Genomic DNA, 19,402 nt, shown 5'->3' on the forward strand with positions numbered 1-19,402 from the left:
TTTTTCTTCTCACACCTAGAAAAAAAAAAAATTCAGTGCAGCAAAATACACAATCACTGTGAAAAAATTTCAATGTAGCAAAAGAAAAAAATATAAAAACATTTAAAACTAGTGCAATTATAACACAAGTATCAGAATACTGTATTATTTTTGCTGATTGCTTGAGTGCTAAATTTTGATTAGCACAATTTTAAAATATAGTATCTGTTTTTATTCCTTCAAAAGCTAACATTATACCAATGAACTTCACAAGCAAATGAACTAAAATTTGTCACACTCTTCAAAGAAACCTCCCATAATTTCAAACTAAAAAGAAAAATGCATACAGTACAGCTAGGTATCTTGGCATATGTACAGTAACAATCTGAGGAATTCGTTTTTAAAGTATATTTTAACAGGAGCAGGAACATATCCTTACATAACTATTTAAAAATGAAAGCGTGAACATATATGTCCTCTCAATGTAAAGCGAAGTCAAATGGCATAGAACCTAAATATCTCTATTACAGGGTGGAATAGTTTGTTCACTGTATAGGCTGTACCATATTTTATAAGATTCTTTAATGAGTGATGTATCAAACCCACAAAAAATAACATCAACAGTTTAAATAATGCATTAGAAATGATTAAGCAGTATAATATTAGTGCAGTAGGCGTTGGCCTATATTCTAATATTCTTTGATTCTATTGTTTTCAATATTTAAAGTGGAGAATCAACCATCCCTTTGAATGTCAGGTCAATTACGGATGCTAGATACTCCCAGATACTGGGCTTGCGTTATAAAAGCTCAACCTTCAAGTTCCTCTTCTGAAACATGATGCTTACAAGGTGTGGTTTTAAAGTTTGCAACGTTTTTAAATATTATATTTTGAAACGACACACTAGGAAAGGATTGTGCAATAAGAACAGCCCCATGCCGCTACTCAGAAAATGAACAGCTCTAGCAACACCAAAACTTCATTCTGCTTCTGTTTTTCTGTGCTTGCCTCTCAATCATAGCTCCCAAATCTGCTGTGCTGATCCCCATATGCAGTCAGGTTTTCAGAATATCCACAATGAATGTGCATGAGATAAAAATCTTTGGAATCCCTGGACTGGAAATCCCTATTGTGGTACCCAAGGGCTCACATCTCAAACTGAAGACCCTAACTGCACAATTCTCGCCACACCAAACCTTTCTGAGAGTCTAGGGGGGGGAATCAGCTTCAAGGTCCTTTGTGTTGTCCACTCCCAAAACTTGTTCCGTACCTTGTAAACAGTACTGATGACCTCATGCTGAAGACAGGGTGGGTTTCCAGCTCAATTTTACTGATAGGTTGTAAAAGTGAATTGGTAGTTTTTATCTCAAATTTGAAACTGGCCAATTACTCTTTACAAATGAAACTTAATACATTTGTGACCATAATTTTTCTCATCAACCCAATCTCCAATTTCTTTGGCCAGTTCCTTGAGTGATTTGACTCTTTACTTCTCCCTTAGTACTTTACTCTCCAGATCCTACCATAGGAAGGGAATTTACGTCTCAAAACCATTAAGTCCCAGCTCTCACACCATTCCCATAGTCCTCACTAATCTTCATGCTCCACTTTGGGCATTTTAACATACCTCTCTTCTCCAATGTTTATCCCTGAGTCCATACAGTTTCTTCCACCACACCTCAACTTCCTCTTCTTGGAAACTGATACGAGTCCATTCTTCCTTCTTGACACCTCTTCTTCTTCTCCTCCAGTCCTTTCCAAGGGAAAGGCACTGCTCCTCAAACCAGCAATAGCTGAGCCCATGGGCCCTAGGGTACTCAGTAACACAAAGAGGAAAAACCTTACTCAACAGGGCAACTCAAAAACAGGCAGGAAGAGTGGAAAGAAGTTCCTCCTCTACCAAAAAACATGGACAAAACACTACAGGGAGAGGGCATTCTGACTCCTTTCTTGTCCCAAGTGTCTATGTAGAAAGACCCCAGAGGCCTAAGCCAGAAAATAAAGTAATACAGCATAGGATCTGCTGCCCATTAACAAATTAACTCAAGCTTTTAACTCAAAAAATCAAACCTAAGATAGAGGCAGGAGTTTATAAAGGTTTTGAGCACACCGTCTATTTCTCCCACATGGGGGAACACCCCCCAAACCTCTGCTTCACTACTCTCTATACCTCCCCAGAATTTTGGAGACCCAAAATATGCAAATTTATCTCATGCATTTTCATTGCGGATACCCTGAAAACTTGACTGACTATGGAATCACCAGGACAGATTTGGAAAGCCTACATGCTCTCTTCAATACTGACATTTTCTGGATTACAATGCCGTATTACAAAACATAACATCAAATGATATAGTTATGGTATGAAATGGTACTACCTTGGTTCTAAAAAATATATCTAAACTATTTTTATTTATTCCAAAGACTTCCCCATCAAATGGTGAGTCTGAAAGATGCTGTTAGACTTTTAAAAAAATAAATAAACAGATCCACCTAAATTCACTACAGGCGTTAAAAGGCCCGCATATGTGAGTATCTGGGGCAAGCACAAACAACTCATTTTAAAAGGCCCAATTATGCACATTTATTTAAAATATATTTTATATACCATTTTTTATACTAAATAATCAAAACGGCTTACAAAGTAACATACATAAAATCACAAATAAATAATGCAAAGTAAAGGACTTTAAGGAACTTAAAAAAACCAGTATATTTCATAAAATAAAGATGATATGCACGTGTGCAAGCAACCTATCGGGCAGGAAAAAGGGGCAGAGTTAGGGCGAGTCAGGGGTTAGGCCAACATTTACACACACACAAATATGTATTTTAAATTCCATGCTCATGGCATGCACCGGGCTGTTACCATGCTTATTCTGTTCTTGATCAGGTGTTAGTCAGAAGAAAACTCATTTTGGGCCTAAAAGAAGGAGTGCAAGCTGAAGAACCAGAAGGGTCTGGACGACCTAGAGATAGTCCACCAGTTTGCTCAGTCACTTAAAATTAGGAGCATACATACGCATTAGGGGGTTGATTTTAAGAAGTCTGCTCGCACATGCGCGCATGTTATAAAATCCGATGGCTACGCACACGTGTGCGAGGGGGGAGGGGGAGGATTTTATAACCTACGCATAGCGATGCAATCGGGCCTCCCCCAGTTCCCTCCCAATCTGTTCCAATTAAGGAGCAGACTGTCTCAATTAATTTCATTCCACAGATATTGAGGATTCCTCATGAGATCATCATAGGGAACATATATAATTATTACAGATAGTGTTCCTGAAAGAAATAAACTTCTTGGAGAAGTTGAAAACAAGTTTAAGAACCATTAGTCTACTCTAACATAAAAGTAACATCTTCGTGCCTATGAAAAGATAAACGGTAATGGGATCCATCTTATTTATTTTAAAATTCTTCTCTTCTGCTTATATCAAGCTTGCCATGCTAATTCCCCATCCAAGTGGATAACACATACATCATAATGGATAGTACATTGAAATAGTCAGCCCAGTGTGCTGTGGCAATCAAAAACACCAACAGAATGTTAGAAATGATTAAGAAAGGAATGGAGAATAAAACAGAGGCTGTCATAATGCCTCTGTATTGCTCCACGGTGAGAGTGCACCTTGAATTCTTGTGCAATTCTGGTCACCGCTTCTCTGCACTGGAGAAAGTGAGGAGAAGGGTGACCAAAATGATAAGGGGCATGGAACAGCTGCCCTATGAAGAAAGGCTAAAGAAGTTAGGGCTGTTCCGTTTGGAGAAGAGATGACTTGGGGGGGGGGGGGGGGCGGGAATATGATAGAGATCTACAAAATCATGAAAGGACTTGAACAGGTTAATGTAAATCTGTTATTTACTCTCTCAGATAATCGAAGGAACAGGGGGCACTCCATGAAGTTAGCAAGTAGCTCATTTAAAACAAATCGAAGTACATTCTTTTTCACTCAGCACATAGTTAAGCTCTGGAATTCATTGCCAGAGGATGTGGTTATGATAGTTAGTGTAACTGGGTTTAAAAAAGGTTTGGATAAGTTCCTAAAATTACTGCTATGACTAATTAATAAGTAATAGTAGCTTGTGATCTGTCTAATGTTTGGGTACTTGCCAGGTTCTTATGGCCTGGATTGGCCACTGTTGGAAACAGGCTGTGGGCTTGATGGACCCTTGGTCTGACCCAGTATGGCATTTCTTATGTTCTAAATGCACAGTTACCTAAAAATCTTCACTTTTTCCAATAAAATACTAGATACAGCATCTTTTCAAGGTTCATGTCACTATATTACATATTCTTAAATTTATAGTGTTGTACTGTAGGTGGTAATAATGATAAACAATCTGTTACTCTTACAGATGGGGACATTTTCCAAATCCCTATCCGGTTAACACTATTTAAATACAATTTTGAACTACCATTTTTTTCTCTGAAAGGATTACGCAGCTTATTGCCCGACTCTGACCTTCTTCCAGAGTTTCAATGATAAGGAAAAGGAAGCAGCAGAACAAGGTAAAGCAAACCAATCTCAGTGGTATTTTAAGACATTCCCTTGCCCTACATTAAAAAAACGAATGAAATACATAGTAATAATGCTCCAAGTATAAATCCTCATCTCACTTCTCTAAACTCCCAATGCAAACACCAACTTAACTTAGTTTTATTTTCTGTAATAAGAATGCATCTCATCTCTTCCACCTTCCTAAAAAATATGGCTTCTAACAAAACTCTATAATCAGTTAGTTAATTTCATATTTCTAGATTATTTCACTGTAAAGGAGGGGAAAGAAACCCCAGAAAAGTAACCAGGAGCTCCGATAGATAGCAAGAACAAAGAAAGTTCCAGAAATGTTTAAAGTCTGACTACCTGCAAATGTCGGTGGCTGATTTAAGAGCTGAAGCAGTTATGAACTTCTGAGGTGTGTGTGTGTGTGTGTGTGTGTGTATAGATATATGGATCTTAAGTAAACGAGGGATTTTTGCCTTTTAAAATATATCAGTAAATGCATTCTCTCTAGATCATATCATTATAAGTCAATGCTCAGCTTCACCCCAGTGCACCAAATCAGCATTCATCCTGTGGCAATTAATTTCACTTCTCTGGGACTCCACAAGCAGCTGCTAGGAGGTGCAGATTGTCCTTCCATCCATGCTGCGACCCTCCCTGGAGTCCAAGAGCGTCACATCCGTGGCACTTCCAGCCCCAAACATAGGTCTCTTCAGTAGCAGCACACTGCACTAAGCACAGAGCCAGGGGATGGCTTTTCACTTGTGTGCTATTAATATATCTCTATGCACTTCTTTGGGGGAGGGGGTGAACACATGGTGTAAATGTTAAGATACTCAATCTTGCTGATGATCACAGCTGTTACACTTAGGAGTGCCTTTTGCTGTAGCAATTCTGCAAAGTACCTCACATCTCTAAGGATAGGATCTTGAAATAGAGAAAACACGCTTAGCAAGGAACAATTTTTTTATATTAGAGAAACAGAAGTGAGTGAGGCCAACTCATTAGTGCTGAAATATGCTCACCAGCGGAAATAAATAGGACTTTGGTGAATGGACACAAGAAAGAGAGAGAGAGTGCCATTCCAGAAAGAAGGCAAGAAATCATGGAGTCGTTGTTTTAGCTGACCCAGTTGTGTCCATTATCTGGGAAAGTGACCTAGAGCACAGAGCAAATGAGAGAAATCACTCCAGTCACACTGGTGAGGATTCGCCACAAGCTTAAAAACTTCCTTCTGTGGCCTGAGTCCTATTGGGAAAGAGGTTAAATGGGAACCTTTACTCTGGTTAGTTCTTATTATTAACTCCAATCTCAGTTTGGGGGTTTCACCTTGAGCCTTATAAGGAGGCCTTGGTGAGACCAGTGATTTAAAACAAAAGGTGCTCATATTACTGTCTTACAGAACGTCTGCCTCCTTTCCCTTTTTAGAGAAGCTAAGTGAAAAAATGGCGCCAATCTTCACGCTTTTCAAAAGTGGATGCAATTGAGACAGCATTGGTTATTGGTGGCAGGATGCAGGCAGATCTGCCCCTGGCGCTTCTTGATCTGTTGGCTATGTTTGACACCACTGACCATGCATTCTGGTATCACAGTGCTTGTCCCCAATACTTTTTAAATGTTTACCTTTAACACACTTAATTATAAGCTTCGGAATGGAAGGTTTCATCTGTGCAGACGATACGCAACTATGTGTCTCCGCTGAGGGAGATCAAAGAAGAGCAGTAGAAAATGTAAATGCATGCTTGACTAAAGTAGCAGGCCGCCTTGCATTATATAAGCTAAAGCTATATCCAGGAAAATTCTAAATTCTCAGAGGCCCCCCATGTAATACGATAGGCACAACCTTACTACCAAGTTAACAGGGAATTTAGCCCACAAAAAATGTACACACAAAGTCAAGTAAAAGTGGGTACACAAATTATCGCTATTGTTCCCCAATGCAGAGAGATGCACAGTCTTAACTCATCTTTTCTTATCGCAGTAGGAGGAGTAAAGTTTCTGGGACTAGTATTAATCTATGGGGCTGAACCTGGAGTTAGTGGTGCAGGGATCCTGTACTTAAATATAATTTGTACACATAAAACATGTTTTATGCATGCTATGTCTGTCTGTACGTTTCTGAAGTAGTGCACTTTTTTTCATCTCCCGATGTAGTAACATCAGAAGTACAATTTTTTTTTTTTCCACTCACATTTATTACATTGGGGACTGGATTAGCAAACATCACAGATCCCAGATTGTCCTTCCATCAATTTTAGGAATCTAACTAGATTTAAAAGATGCGATTCAATAATTAAGCGAGTCTTGATTGATTCCTCTTTATCTTTTGAAACAGACTTGCGTTTGTGTGCTTCCATCCATTTTTGGAGAAAAGTGATCTTGCCACAATTACCCATGCACTGATTACAAGCCAGCTTGATTATTGTAAATTGTGCTATAGGTTACCAAAGAAGCACTTGCCGATTGCAGCTCCTCCAAAACACGGCAGATTATTGGCAGGTGGAAAATTTAAGGACTACATTATATCAGTTCTGGAACAGCTGCAATGGCTTCTGGTGGGCAGTAGAATTCACTTTAAAATCTTGTCCATGACTATGTGCCCTCAACAATGACCGGCTACTCCCCTTCAAGTACTTGGAGAACCTCTCAGCAACCATTATTGGCTACCCCGGCATTCCAGAAGGGCAAAATGATGGAGACAAGGAAAACAGCTCTCAGTCTTTTTGCACCTACTCTTTGGAATGAAACGTCATTAGAAATTAGATTGGAACCACGTCATTTAAGATTCTAAAAATATATATATATAAATTCCTAGCAATTCATGCAATATTTTCACTAATTAGGGATTGCATGAAGCAGTCAATCTTCAATGTTTCCTTGCATCAAGTGTTTTAGGGGATTTATAATCATGGGTACGTTTCTGTGGCATTCTGACAGGTATAATGGAGAACGTTAGATAGTGTTCTGTTATATGTATGTTATTTACTATTTCAGGGTTTGATTATTCAGGAGATGGAAAGGTTCGGTTTGGATTTGGTTCATGCAAATCTCTCTATTTAGGATTGCCTTCCTCCCATCTTAAAGCTCTTCAGGTACTGCACTTTACGGCTCTCCTCATCTCTGGGGGAACTACCCCATTTATACTGGCTCCTCATGGTGCAGAGGGTACAATTTAAGGTTCTGCTACTGATTTTCAAGATTAGAAAGGGGTTGGGTCCTTCACATATGACTAATTTGCTTACATCTTATGCTCCTTCGCATTGCTTAAGGTCTATGGATAAGCAGTTACTAAATGCTCCATCTAAAAGACACATTCAACTTTGAAGAGCCTGAGAATGGGTCACACAATTACTGGTCCTGTTTATGGAATGGTCTTCTGGAATTTATACAACAGATTGATATCGGTACTTTTTGAAAGCAGGTTAAAGCTCATTTAGTCCAGGTTTTTTTGTTTGGTTTTTTTTTTAACAAACAGACTTGGAATTTCTTAATTAGATGCACTATATGCTACTATTTTATATTTTAATGTTAAAATTGTATGACTGTTAGCAGTTATTTTAATATTGTTGTATTTATATTTTGTGTTATTTTACCGTTATTGTACTCTGCAAAGTAGACCTGGCTTATTTTAGGAGGAAAATAAATATATTTTAAATAAACTTACTTAGGGCATATTTTGATACATAATTTGAATGTGATGTATACATTTTTATTTATATTGTAGGATTTTATTTTTCTCTTGTAAATCACTAAGTGATGTTATAGTGAATTAAGCTGAATATTAAGATCAAATAAACAAAAAAATCCCTGCAAGGATAGTACTGCATTGAAGTTTAATTATGGAGCAATCACTATCCCACCATGTCAGCAACAATGCAGAGGTGAAAGATTTTGTATACATAGCAAAGGCTACCAAACACAAACATAGCCGTGACGCAATTCAAATGAAACAACAAATTATCAAACCTCACAAAAAAATGTTTTTCAATATCTAACAGGCAAAGCTATTTTATACCACATTCAAACACTATTTCCCCATTTACCAAAACCTTTAAAATTTTCTTCCAGTCTTATCAAATGTTAATTTTATCAAATTTAATCAAAATGTCCTTAATAAACATTCACTTGGTAAAACTAAACTCTCTGTTTCAACACCACAGTCTTATATGCGCATAGGAGTCAGCTGAAGAACATACAGTCCCCAGTTTAGATGCTCTCAAGATCCATAGGTCAAATTTTGTTTGTATAAAGTTCAGTGGCCAAATACCGATCTCCCCAAAACCGGAGTTTGGTAACATATAGAGAGGAACTAAACGCAGTAGGTCTCTTTTCTTCACAAGTGCTGATTATTGTAATTGTTTTGCAATGCTGCATCAGGACTATGTAATTTATAAATTGCCATTGAAATAAATAAGTCCACTTCGATATTTCACAAGTCCTTTTCTTTATGAAAACTAAATGTGTAAGTAAAATAAAGAATAAAGAAATAGTGGCAGCTTATAACTCAATTAAAAAAGAACCATGGAAGTCAACAATCCTCTCGAAGGAGTAGTTTAATAATAGATATTAAGTTCTAATATAAATAAGAGTATCACAATATCAATAAATTATTATTCCCAAGCAATACATTACAGAGAGAATGACATTAACATGAATTTCACAGAGTGCAGACCCACATATTGCAATATAATATTAAAGAGCAATACACAAAGTGAAAACTGAAAATGTGCATTTCATGAACGGATAAACATTAATAAGGATGTGTTCATTTACTATACGCAAGAAGATGTGACTTGGAGAACTTGATCTGTGGGCAGTGTAGGCATCAGGGTGACTGCACAGCTTCTTGCATGGGTAGAGGATGGATAGACCATCTAAAAGACCCTAAAATGCCTCTGTACCCAACATTGCAGGTCAAAAGCCGATATGGCAAAATGGGATTTCTCACTGCTATTTCAGCATTTGAAAGCTGACTGAGAAATACTATACGAGGAGGATCCAATGTTAAGTTACTACTTGCATAGAAGTATTGCCTTCCATGATCCTTTTTTTGTTGATTTGTTTATTTGAATTTGTGGATTCTCTTAGTACCTTTTTTATTTTCTTTCAGCTTAATAAACTATGTTTTGTACAAAACTACATTTAGCCACTAAGCCATCAAAAGAAGGTGAATGAAACATTTTTTCAACTTTTCTAAACTGATGTGTATGTTACTCAATTCTGAATTATGCACAAACGTGATCAATTGTTACACTGTCCCACAGCTTTTTTGCAGGGAGTACCTGTCAGTACTGAGTACTGGCCCTTTTTCCTTCACCTGCTTGATTTGCCCTGTGGTCCTTCCAAAAAAAAAAAAAAAAAAAGGCATATGTCCTGCATGTGAGTACCAGCACCTTTTCTTTTTTTTTTTTTTTTTAAAGAGAGAAAGCACCACAATATCCAACAAACTAATGCTGGCAGAGCACATCAAATTTAGAACTATCAAAATTCAGTTCATACAGGACAACAGATGACCCTAGAATGTAAAGAGGTTAACCAAGCTCCATTATACAAACATGCATCTACTTCATCTGGAAAAGAATTGGAAAAATGTTGCAAACTTCTGTGGTGCTGATGAAATGACTATTTTGCAACTATTTATTCTGCTTCTAAATATAACATGAGCACTTGTCAAGCCAGTTTCTCTCCTTTGTAAAGAAATAGTAACAAAAAGGAAAGAATCACAACAGGAATCATTTCCTACAGGTCTTGTTTACAAATGAGGATAACTTTCAAATCTATTCGTGTTACTAGATCTGCACATGTATGTGGACTTGCAGAGATAAATCCTAGTATTTTATAAACTGTGGAGCAAGGCGCTGAACAGTTTTATAAAATGTTGCCTTTCTCTACCCTTTTTATAAAGATGTGTGCGTATATTTAATGCACGAAAAAAATATGTCATGTATGCATAAATCTCTGATTTATACGAGGAAGCAGGTATCTTTTAAAATATAGAAACATGATGGCAGAAAGAGAGCGTATGGCCCATCCAATGTGCCCATGCGTCCAAGTAATTTAGCTCTATAATTCCCATCACTTCCTTGTGCCCATACTTGAAATCACCAGCTAGCCGATACCTCTGCCAGCTCACCCAGTCCATTCCAGTTCACCCATACCTCCCACCCAAAAATAGCAGACGAGTGATATCAGTTGCACTACAGTTTTAGCAGGTGTAAAACTGCCCAATGTATTTGCATAAATCTCTTATAAAATAGCAACTCTCTCATGCACCTCTTGGCCGTGCCCTGGAACAGCTCTCCTCTGGCACAGGTAAACGTGCACATGAAACTAAACATGCAAATATTTTCAAAATTTAGAAAATAGCATGTAGGCGAATCCAGAATACTTACACGCGCATATCCTAATTTTCTGTGCACAACCCCTTTGAGAAGGTGCGTACGTGACTGTGGAAAAACAAAATACGGCTTTTCCCACACACCTTCCAGAAGTACAACGATTCCTACAGATTACTGCACTCGGACACAGAACACGTTCAGAAACATTTTCTCCAGGCAACATGGGAAACTTCAGCTCCAATTGTTTTTTTTTTTTGTCTGCTTAAGGCTCAATGTACATTTCTTAGTTGGGGAAAAAGCTCTTACTAAGGGCCTTACATGCAAAGTATTTTCCCCACAGACACAAAACTGGAAAACCCTTTTCATCAGGCCCTAACGGAATAAGAGAAAAGTGTAAATATTGATTAGTAATCATTTTATTTATTTAAAGCTGTTTTTTTAATACCGAAGTTCGTTTGCACATCACATCGGTTTACACAACATTAAAACGAGGCGGGAAAAAGGAGAGAGGAGTTACATCAAAACTATATACAGAAAAAGGTAACAATTTCAAAGGCAATTTTGTCTTCTTTACAATCTAGTTCTGTAATGATTAAATATTAGGAGATTTACCTAGAAAGTATTTAGAAGAAGGGGCAACTTGGGTTGATCACTATGGCAGTTATGTGTACCACCAGTTTACCGTTAATGGCCTAATGGGTAAGCAGCAAGGTAATGCAGCTTCTGATTAACTGAACAAAGATCCAAAGAAATTCCAACCATGAATGCCTTCACTTCTCTGAGAATGAGAGAATGAAGTCTCTGCCTGTACACATAAGACTGTATTATTAAAACATATACACTTTGTTATTCAAACAAATACTGCAGCTGCATAACACTTTCCTATGCTCACCAGGTATACAACCAGCTGATGAATAAAAATATTAACAGCAAAAATATTTTAGCAACAGAGAAAAAAAATATATATTCTCATGGCCTCAGCCTATACTGAATATGGCATGAAGTCAATTTATTTGCCATTTTGTGACTGGCGAATACCTTAGGGGGTAATTTCAAAAGGATTTACACCCTTAAAATTGGGTTGTGTGTGTATAAATGGGCTTTGGAAACTTGGTACAATATACGCTGTTCAACTGTCAATAGGTTTTACACGTTTTGCTATGATATATGCTACTTTTACGTGCATAAATCATTTTGAAAATTACCCCCCTGATGGTAACTTTTAAACAGCCACACGGGCGCACATGTCCATGCATTTGCTGGCTCTCGCCCAGGGATGTGGCCATTTTATAACAGATGCGTGTATATGTGCGCATGGTATAAAATAGGCCGCACACACACGCTTGCAATTTTAATTAGGCGCGTGCCTATGCGTGCAAATGCCGCTTCTACTGTATGAGGGGATTTTAGTAGACACATGCACCAACGCAATTACTAGTTTTCCCAGTTCAAACCCCCCTAGTTTAATAGCCTCCCTTTTACCCTGTAAACCCCAACCTTTAAAACCCCACTACTTTCTTTTATTTTCTGCCTTATCCATAGCAGAAGCAAAGTTACATGGCAGGGGACCCTGGCGTGCACTTGTGTGCGCGCATCTTCGCGCTAGTTTCATTGTGGAATACAGGAACATCCATGCCCTGCCCCCAGACCACGCCCCTTTTTCGGGGAACCCGTGTTTGCACGCTTAGCGGCAAGTACGCGCACAGGCGAGCGTCTTTTAAAATTTGCTTGGCACACGTCGGCCCGACGTGGGCGCAATTCTCCTGGTCCTGGCATGCGCAAGGGGCTTTTAAAATGCACCTTTATGTGAATAGGATCCATTTCCAGTCTCATAGTCAAATGTCCTGTGCCACAGACAGTTCAGTTAGCAAGCAGCACCCGATCCCATTCCCCTTTTCTCCCTCTGTACAAAATACAAACTGTACTGAAAGGCGTACAGTACACACTACAACAGCTCTTTTTTTTTTTTCCCCTTTTTGGCATCAGGAAGCCTTAAACTCGGTCTTGACATGTATAGCTCCATCTGACTGTGTGCCCTGTTGTTTCTATGTCAACAAATGGCAACACACTATGTACAAACATGTCAACCAAATTCAGGGAGTCTGAGCATAAACCAAAGCACTATTTGAGAACATGACTGTTTAGGCTTTATTAATGAATTTTTTAATTTGCTTAGGCAAACATGTCCATCACAGCTGATGCATTTGGACCTTGAAAATGTAGATGCGCTCACACAGTTGGTCCCATTCTGCTACTTTAGACAATATTTATGTCAGGCTACAGAGCGAATTAAATTGGAAGCTAAATACTGCTCCATTTCTCCCTCTTTTCAATTACATACTTTCATTTTTTTAAATTTCCATATGTAATATAAAAATATATAATGAAAGAAGGAAGTTCCTCTATCTCAACATCTATTTTGCAAAGAACAACATATTTATTATAAACCAAGGTAGTTAAGAGGTATTTTATTTGCACCAAAATATTTTTCCCAATACATTAGCTCTTATATCAGATCCACTCTGCACGCTATGAAAAAAAAAAAAAAAACTGATGCAAATAAGAGCTATTTTCTCATCAGGAGAGAATATATGCCAACAATAAATCAAATGGAAAATGAATAATTTAATATGGGGAAACAAATCATCCAACCTGCAATAATAAAAGGTCAATAAAAGAATCATGGAAAACCATGTTTAGTTTAAGGTAACGAGATCCATGTTTTTCTCATCTCATCTTTCTATTCTTATCTGAATTGGATCTCCCCTTCTGTTCACATCAAGACCGAAATGCAGTGTAAATGTCTGACTATCTCTCACTTTCTCATGTGAAAACGTCCAAAGCACATTTCTGGCCCATTCTATTACGCTTTTTAAGCTAACTGGTAATAAGCCCCAACCATACAGTGAGGGAGGGATAGGTAAGCAGGCACAATCGTCAGTCATAATCGTCAGTCACGGTGCAAGTTACTCCCTGATTAGCCACATATTTGGAGCAGCATTTATTAAGCAAAAATACCGTTTACATATCTCTGCGTCATGCTAATTGAGGATGTCAGGGAGAACTGCATCCTACTCTAAGCAGGCCACATTTGTATGCCGCAGCCAGCGACTAAATTTAGCAGCATTTTAATATTCCTTTTGGTACAAATTAGAAACAATGACACATAATTTATAGTTTGTCGCACAGTAACTGTAACCCTTCCACCTCCAGCACCTTCTACGCCCTAAAACAGACTGAAAGACACTATGGGCAAGTAAACCATATATATATATATATATATATATATATATGCCCTAACAGCAGCCATTGTATCTTGACAAACTGTTATTGAAGGCCAAATTGAAGGACTAATTTTATTTACCTTACAATAAATTCTAACTTAAGGGGCCTTTTTGTTATGACAAGGAAAAAATATATTTATAGAATGCTTGACTCTCACCTGAAAAGGAAAAATGTCAGCTCTGTTTAAACTGTCATCCATCCACGATTTTGGTGCAAAGGCCGAGCTGGGCCGGGTATACTTCTGAAGCTGGATATGATTATTTGCAAAATTCTTCTTCAGGGGCGAGATGGAGTTCAGGGGTGTTATTCCTCCATTGAGTCCTCTACGATGGTCACGACCTTGGGACCCTCCCCATCCTCCGTATCCACCGCCGCCAGGGCTCCAGGAGGAAGACGGTGTCGGCGAGGGGCTTTGGTAGCTGCTCCATGGAGAAGGCGGCTTGCTGAGATTATTCGCCAAATGAGGCAATTGATTAAAAGCTGCATTTCTGTGTGTAAATGGGGGTGGATGTGGGCTTGCAGGAGACCTCCTCTGCTGTTGATGTTGATTGTGGTGGTGTGGAAAATGAGGAGGATGGTGAGGGTGGTGTTGAGAAAGGGGTCCAATCTGAGGTGAGAAACTACCTCCGAAGCCAGCGCTAACGTGGTGTGGAAAATTTTGAAACAGGAGAGCACCATTATTAGCTGAAGCAGCAGGAACTCCACCCTGGTGAAAGAAACTTGCATCTTCATTTATTATTGTTGAAGAAGAAGGAGCAATAGCTGCCGACCAATTACTAAAACCAGTCAGAGAGGATGCTGTAGATGTTAAAGGTTGATTTGAAGTACCTAGCCCTGCAGCCTCTTGATAATCAAATCCAGATAACACTGGTGATTCTATTCTTATTTTCTCCTTGCCACTGCCGTTCTCCGAGGAATTGTCACCCTGATTTTCTTCAGACTTTGCTTTCTCAGTTTCCGGCAACATTCCTGCTTCCTGACTTTGGCTAGGCGAAAGCTGTTGTTTCTCTAGAGACTCCTGCTGTTCCTGCTGTTGCTGAGTTTTTGATTTTTCTGACCCCAGAATCTCATCCTGGATGTTATGGGCAGCTGGAGCAGGAAAAAGCCAAGCTGATCCAGCACTACTGCCATTGGCAGCTGTGTTATTATTTATAAAAGCAGCAGCAGTAGGGCTGGGGCTTGCATTCTGATGATGGTGTGGAGGCTGCAAGTGTGGATGAAACCTAACTGGAAAAGTTGATTTATTCCCAGTATTATTTTGTACTAGCACTCCAAACCCGTAATCCCCCATTTATTATATATTCTTTTATCTAAAATTCCTTTACCAAAGAAAAAAAAATTATTGTTATTAGTCCTTAGTGTCACTCCCTTCTGAACAATTATGGTCTTATATAGTATGATCACACCTTCCCCCAGAATAAGCACTGCTGATTTCTAAAAAGATTAATCTAAGCATAAATCTCTTAAAACTTTTAGCTACGCCAAGTAGGGACTATTTATTTTGCTCCTTTGCGGTTTTTTTTTTTTTCGTTTCTTTGGTTAGCACAAGGTGACGTTACTCCAAACCCCCCCTCCTTCGGTAAAGGAGAGGCAGAGCCGCCTCCGTCACACAAATCCTAAAAAGTTCCCAGTCATGGAGGGCGGCTAAGCTCCTCCTTTACAGCAGAGCGAAGGCTATTACAGCCTGGGTTATTTGTTATTTTTATCTCCTTCTCAGCAGCCCGGCTCGCCCAGCAAATGCAAGGGAAAACACGATGACGTCTCCTCGTTTCTCCTTCTCCTTTTCCTGGCAGGCGATCCAGAGAGAGACCTCCCCCCCCCGGCAAAACAAGGGATCAATTTTTCTTGGCCCGCAGAGAATGAAAGCGGCTCATCGCGGACGTGGAGGCGGGCGGGCGGGCGGGCGGCCCCCCCCCTCGGCTCCGGGCGAGTGCGGGGGGAGGGGGGTCGCCCGGCGAAAGATTTCACCTCAGGCAGCCGCTCCCGGGCTGGCGGGCTGGGGGCAGGGGCAGACACATACAGCCCCGGCCAAAGGAGGGCAGGAAGAGCAAGAAGATGCGAGAAAATCCGCGTCACCCGGGCGATCCCCGCAGCCAAACAAGTCCTCGAGCCTCCCTCGCCCCTCGAGACGGCGACGCCGCGCTGGAAATAAAAATCCCCTAGAATTTCTTTCCTTGTAAAAAGAGAGCGAGATTTAGACTCGCACAGTCTATTTTTGTGGAGTTCGGCTTTTTTTTTTTTGTTTGTTTGTTTGTTTCTTCTTCTTGTTGTTGTTGTTGTTGTTATTGTTGCTGGTTTTCCCTTCCCCCCCCACCCCCTCTCCTCTCACAAGTCTCCGTTCCTCCTGCGCCTGCTTCTTCGGCGGCTGCTGCTGCCGCTCCTCCTCCTTCCCCGTCCTTCTCCTCAGCACCGAGCGGAGAAAAATGACAACCAGCTGGGTCGCGAGACACTTCCGGTTACGAGGGCGGCGCAAAGCGGCGCCCGGCCCCGTGCGCGCCTTCGTCTCGCGGGTCACGCGACCCGCAACGCCCCCACCTCCCGGCTCCGCCCCTCGAGGTCGGAGCGTCGAGCGTGGAGACTGGCTCCGCCTCCGAAGGTCGGAAGAGACGTGTGACGTGGAAGGGGGATTCGGCTCGGTGCTGCCTCCTCCCCAGCCTTGCAGCCGTAGAGGGCAGATGTGTAGTTGATAATGTGTGTGGGGGGAGGATTTCCCTCACTGTACACTGTTAAAGGTCGACCATGTAAAACGTTTTTAGTTTCTGCCAAACAGGTCATACTTTCAATGCGGGCAGCTTTTGCAAGCTTCTACCACTTGCCTCAATAATGCATTTACCTTGTATCTCGAGCATTTTTTTATGCATGCATTCAGTTTGCCTTCTGGTGATCTCAGGCCTTTTTAGCCCCTGCATTCTGTATTTATCATTTTGCTGGAGTGTGTGGCAGTTTTAACCAATAATTTCAATGTTATTGGGTTTTCAGAATATTTAGTACATAACAGATCATTCAGGGACAAACAATTAAGCTTCCATGGGTACTTTAACCCATTGGGGTTATCACTAATAATCATAGAAACTAGCTGATACCCATGGAAGTTTCCTGGAGGCCCCTATAAATTGCCTTCTCCCCAAATGCAGCACAGCTTGCCCTCCTGCTACAAGCCCAAGTACAGCCTCCCTATCTCCCCCAGTCCCAGGTTGCCTGCCTCCATAAATCAGCCCCACTTAGGCTACCCTCCCAGCCCCCACTACAGCACAGGCACTTATGAAAATTACACAGAGGCTCCTATTTATGGCCTTCCAGCCCCAGTACCACTTGCCCTCAATCCCCAGCAACCTCCAGCCCAGCTTGCACTCCCCTAGGCCCCCCCCCCCCCCCCCCCAGAACAAGCCCCTCTTCCAGCTCAGCCTGATCCTCAGGTTGTGCCCCTTTCCCCCAAGCCACAGTGCATCCTAACACACAGAAACACACAATACACACCAGCCCGAACCCCAGCCAGATATTGGACTTGTTCTCTGAAGGTTAGGAGTTCTTTGCTCCGAGTGCACACATACAACCTCTTATCAACTGGTAGATAATCATACATAGAAACATAGAAATGACGGCAGAACAAGACCATCCAGTCTGCCCAGCAAGCTTTCACACTTGTTTTTTTTCTCATACTTATCTGTTACTCTTGGCCCTTAGTAACCTTTTGGTTCTCTTTCTCTTCCACCCCCGCCATTAATGTAGAGAGCAGTGCTGGAACTGCATCTAAGTGAAGTATCTAGCTTAATTGGTTAGGGGTAGTAACTGCCGCAATAAGCAAGCTACTCCCACGCTTATTTGTTTACCCAGCCTGTGCCATTCAGTCCTTGTTGGTTGTTATCTGAATATAAATCCTCTTTTCTTCATTTCCCCCTGCCGCTGAAGCAGAGAGCTACTCTGGATATGTATTGAAAGTGAAGTATCAAGCCTAATTGGTTAGGGGTAGTAACCGCCACAATAAGCAAGCTACTCCCACGTTTGTTTACCCAGCCTGTGCAATTCAGTCCTTGTTGGTTGTCTGAATATAAATCCACTGTTCTTCATTTCCCCCTGCCATTGAAGCAGTGAACTGTGCTGCATATGTATTTCAAGTGAAGTATCAGGCTTAATTGATTCGGGGTAGTAACCACGGTAACAAGCAAGCTACACCCATGCTTATTTGTTTACCCAGACTATGTAATTCAGTCCTTGTTGGTTGTTGTCTGAATATAAATCATCTTTTCTTTATTCCCCCCTGCCGTTGAAGCAGAGATTTACACTGGATATGCATTGAAAGTGAAGTATCAGGCTTATTTGGTTTGGGGTAGTAACCGCCGTAACAAGCAAGCTACTCCCCGCTTTTTTGTGAATGCAAATCCTTTTTTCCACATTTCCTCTTACCGTTGAAGCTTAGAGCAATGTTGGAGTCACATTAACCGTGTGTATGTTTATTGAATAAGGGTATTATCTCCAGGTAGTAGCCTGTACGTGTAGCATTCAGTACAAAAGACTACATAACACCCTTCTTACTGCTGGATGAGTCTGCATCTTAATTTTTTTCAGTTGTTAGTGATTTAAAATTTCTAAGGGAATAAGGATGTTCAAACTAATGTAAAGTACTTTTAATTTATTGGTTTATTGTATATTTGTAAGTGATCCTCCAGAGACAATTAATTTATTTATAACTAATCATATATTAACCCTTGTTTTGAACTGATTCCCTATTAATGTATCAAATAAATCTGCTGTTAAAAATGTATAGGACATGACATTTAACATATGCCTTCCAATCCTCTGCCACTGGAAGGAAAGAAGAGATGGAGCTGGGCTGGGGAAGCTGAAGCCTAAACAGCTCATGGTGTCCTCTGCTGGAGCTGCTGAGAGAAGTATGCAAATGAGTCTTCCAGCTTTCTGCTGCTGGAAACAGTGTGGGGGCTGTGGCAGCTGAGGGCTAGAGACAGCTCATGGTGTCCGCTGCTGGAGCTGCTGAGAGAAGTATGCAAATGAGTCTTCCAGCTTTCTGCTGCTGGAAACAGTGTGGGGGCTGTGGCAGCTGAGGGCTAGAGACAGCTCATGGTGTCCTCTGCTGGAGCTGCTGAGAGAAGTATGCAAATGAGTCTTCCAGCTTTCTGCTGCTGGAAACAGTGTGGGGGCTGTGGCAGCTGAGGGCTAGAGACAACTCATGGTATCCTCTGGTGTCCTCTGCTGGGGCTATTTGGAGTCCATAGGGATCTTTTACCCATGGACTTGAAGGTGAAATTATGCATGTACTTTCACTTTGAAAATTACCTA

The 19,402-nt window shown here is 40.5% G+C and overlaps 1 protein-coding gene across 1 annotated transcript in view; it reads right to left on the reverse strand.

Annotated features, from left to right (window-relative positions):
- Positions 1-16,525, reverse strand: part of CPEB4 (cytoplasmic polyadenylation element binding protein 4) — a 68,641-nt gene extending 52,116 nt beyond the window's left edge. The window contains exon 1 of the mRNA XM_029583342.1: positions 14,265-16,525. Within this exon, the coding sequence (XP_029439202.1) occupies positions 14,265-15,398 (1,134 nt within the window). The 5' untranslated portion in view covers positions 15,399-16,525. The remainder of the gene's footprint in view (positions 1-14,264) is intronic.
- Positions 16,526-19,402: the final 2,877 nt, after the last annotated feature.

The sequence above is a fragment of the Rhinatrema bivittatum genome, chromosome 18 (assembly GCF_901001135.1).
Source record: "Rhinatrema bivittatum chromosome 18, aRhiBiv1.1, whole genome shotgun sequence".
Classification (NCBI taxonomy): domain Eukaryota; kingdom Metazoa; phylum Chordata; class Amphibia; order Gymnophiona; family Rhinatrematidae; genus Rhinatrema; species Rhinatrema bivittatum.